The 276-nt window shown below is 63.8% G+C and overlaps 1 protein-coding gene across 1 annotated transcript in view; it reads left to right on the top strand.

Moving 5' to 3' along the window:
• The window catches only part of NKX6-2 (NK6 homeobox 2), a 6,896-nt gene that overhangs the window by 5,043 nt on the left and 1,577 nt on the right, over positions 1 to 276 (top strand). Inside the window, exon 2 of the mRNA XM_035896537.1 lies at positions 77 to 249. Within this exon, the coding sequence (XP_035752430.1) occupies positions 77 to 249 (173 nt within the window). The remainder of the gene's footprint in view (positions 1 to 76; positions 250 to 276) is intronic.

A 276-nucleotide genomic window follows, 5' to 3' on the forward strand; every position in this document is an offset into this window, starting at 1 on the left:
CCCGCCGGGCGCCGGCTCCGAGCCGGGACCGGTGCGGGCCCCGTCCCTGACGGAGCTGTTTCTCCTCCGCTTTCAGCTCAGACGGGGATGGTTTTGGACAAGGACGGCAAGAAGAAACACTCGCGACCGACTTTCTCCGGGCAACAGATTTTTGCTTTGGAGAAAACCTTCGAGCAGACGAAATACTTGGCAGGACCGGAGAGAGCCCGTCTCGCCTACTCCTTAGGGATGACCGAGAGCCAGGTGAAGGTAGGTGCCCGCGGGCGCGCCGGGGCC

The sequence above is a fragment of the Egretta garzetta genome, unplaced genomic scaffold, assembly GCF_000687185.1.
Source record: "Egretta garzetta isolate BGI_Z169 unplaced genomic scaffold, ASM68718v1 scaffold766, whole genome shotgun sequence".
NCBI lineage: Eukaryota > Metazoa > Chordata > Aves > Pelecaniformes > Ardeidae > Egretta > Egretta garzetta.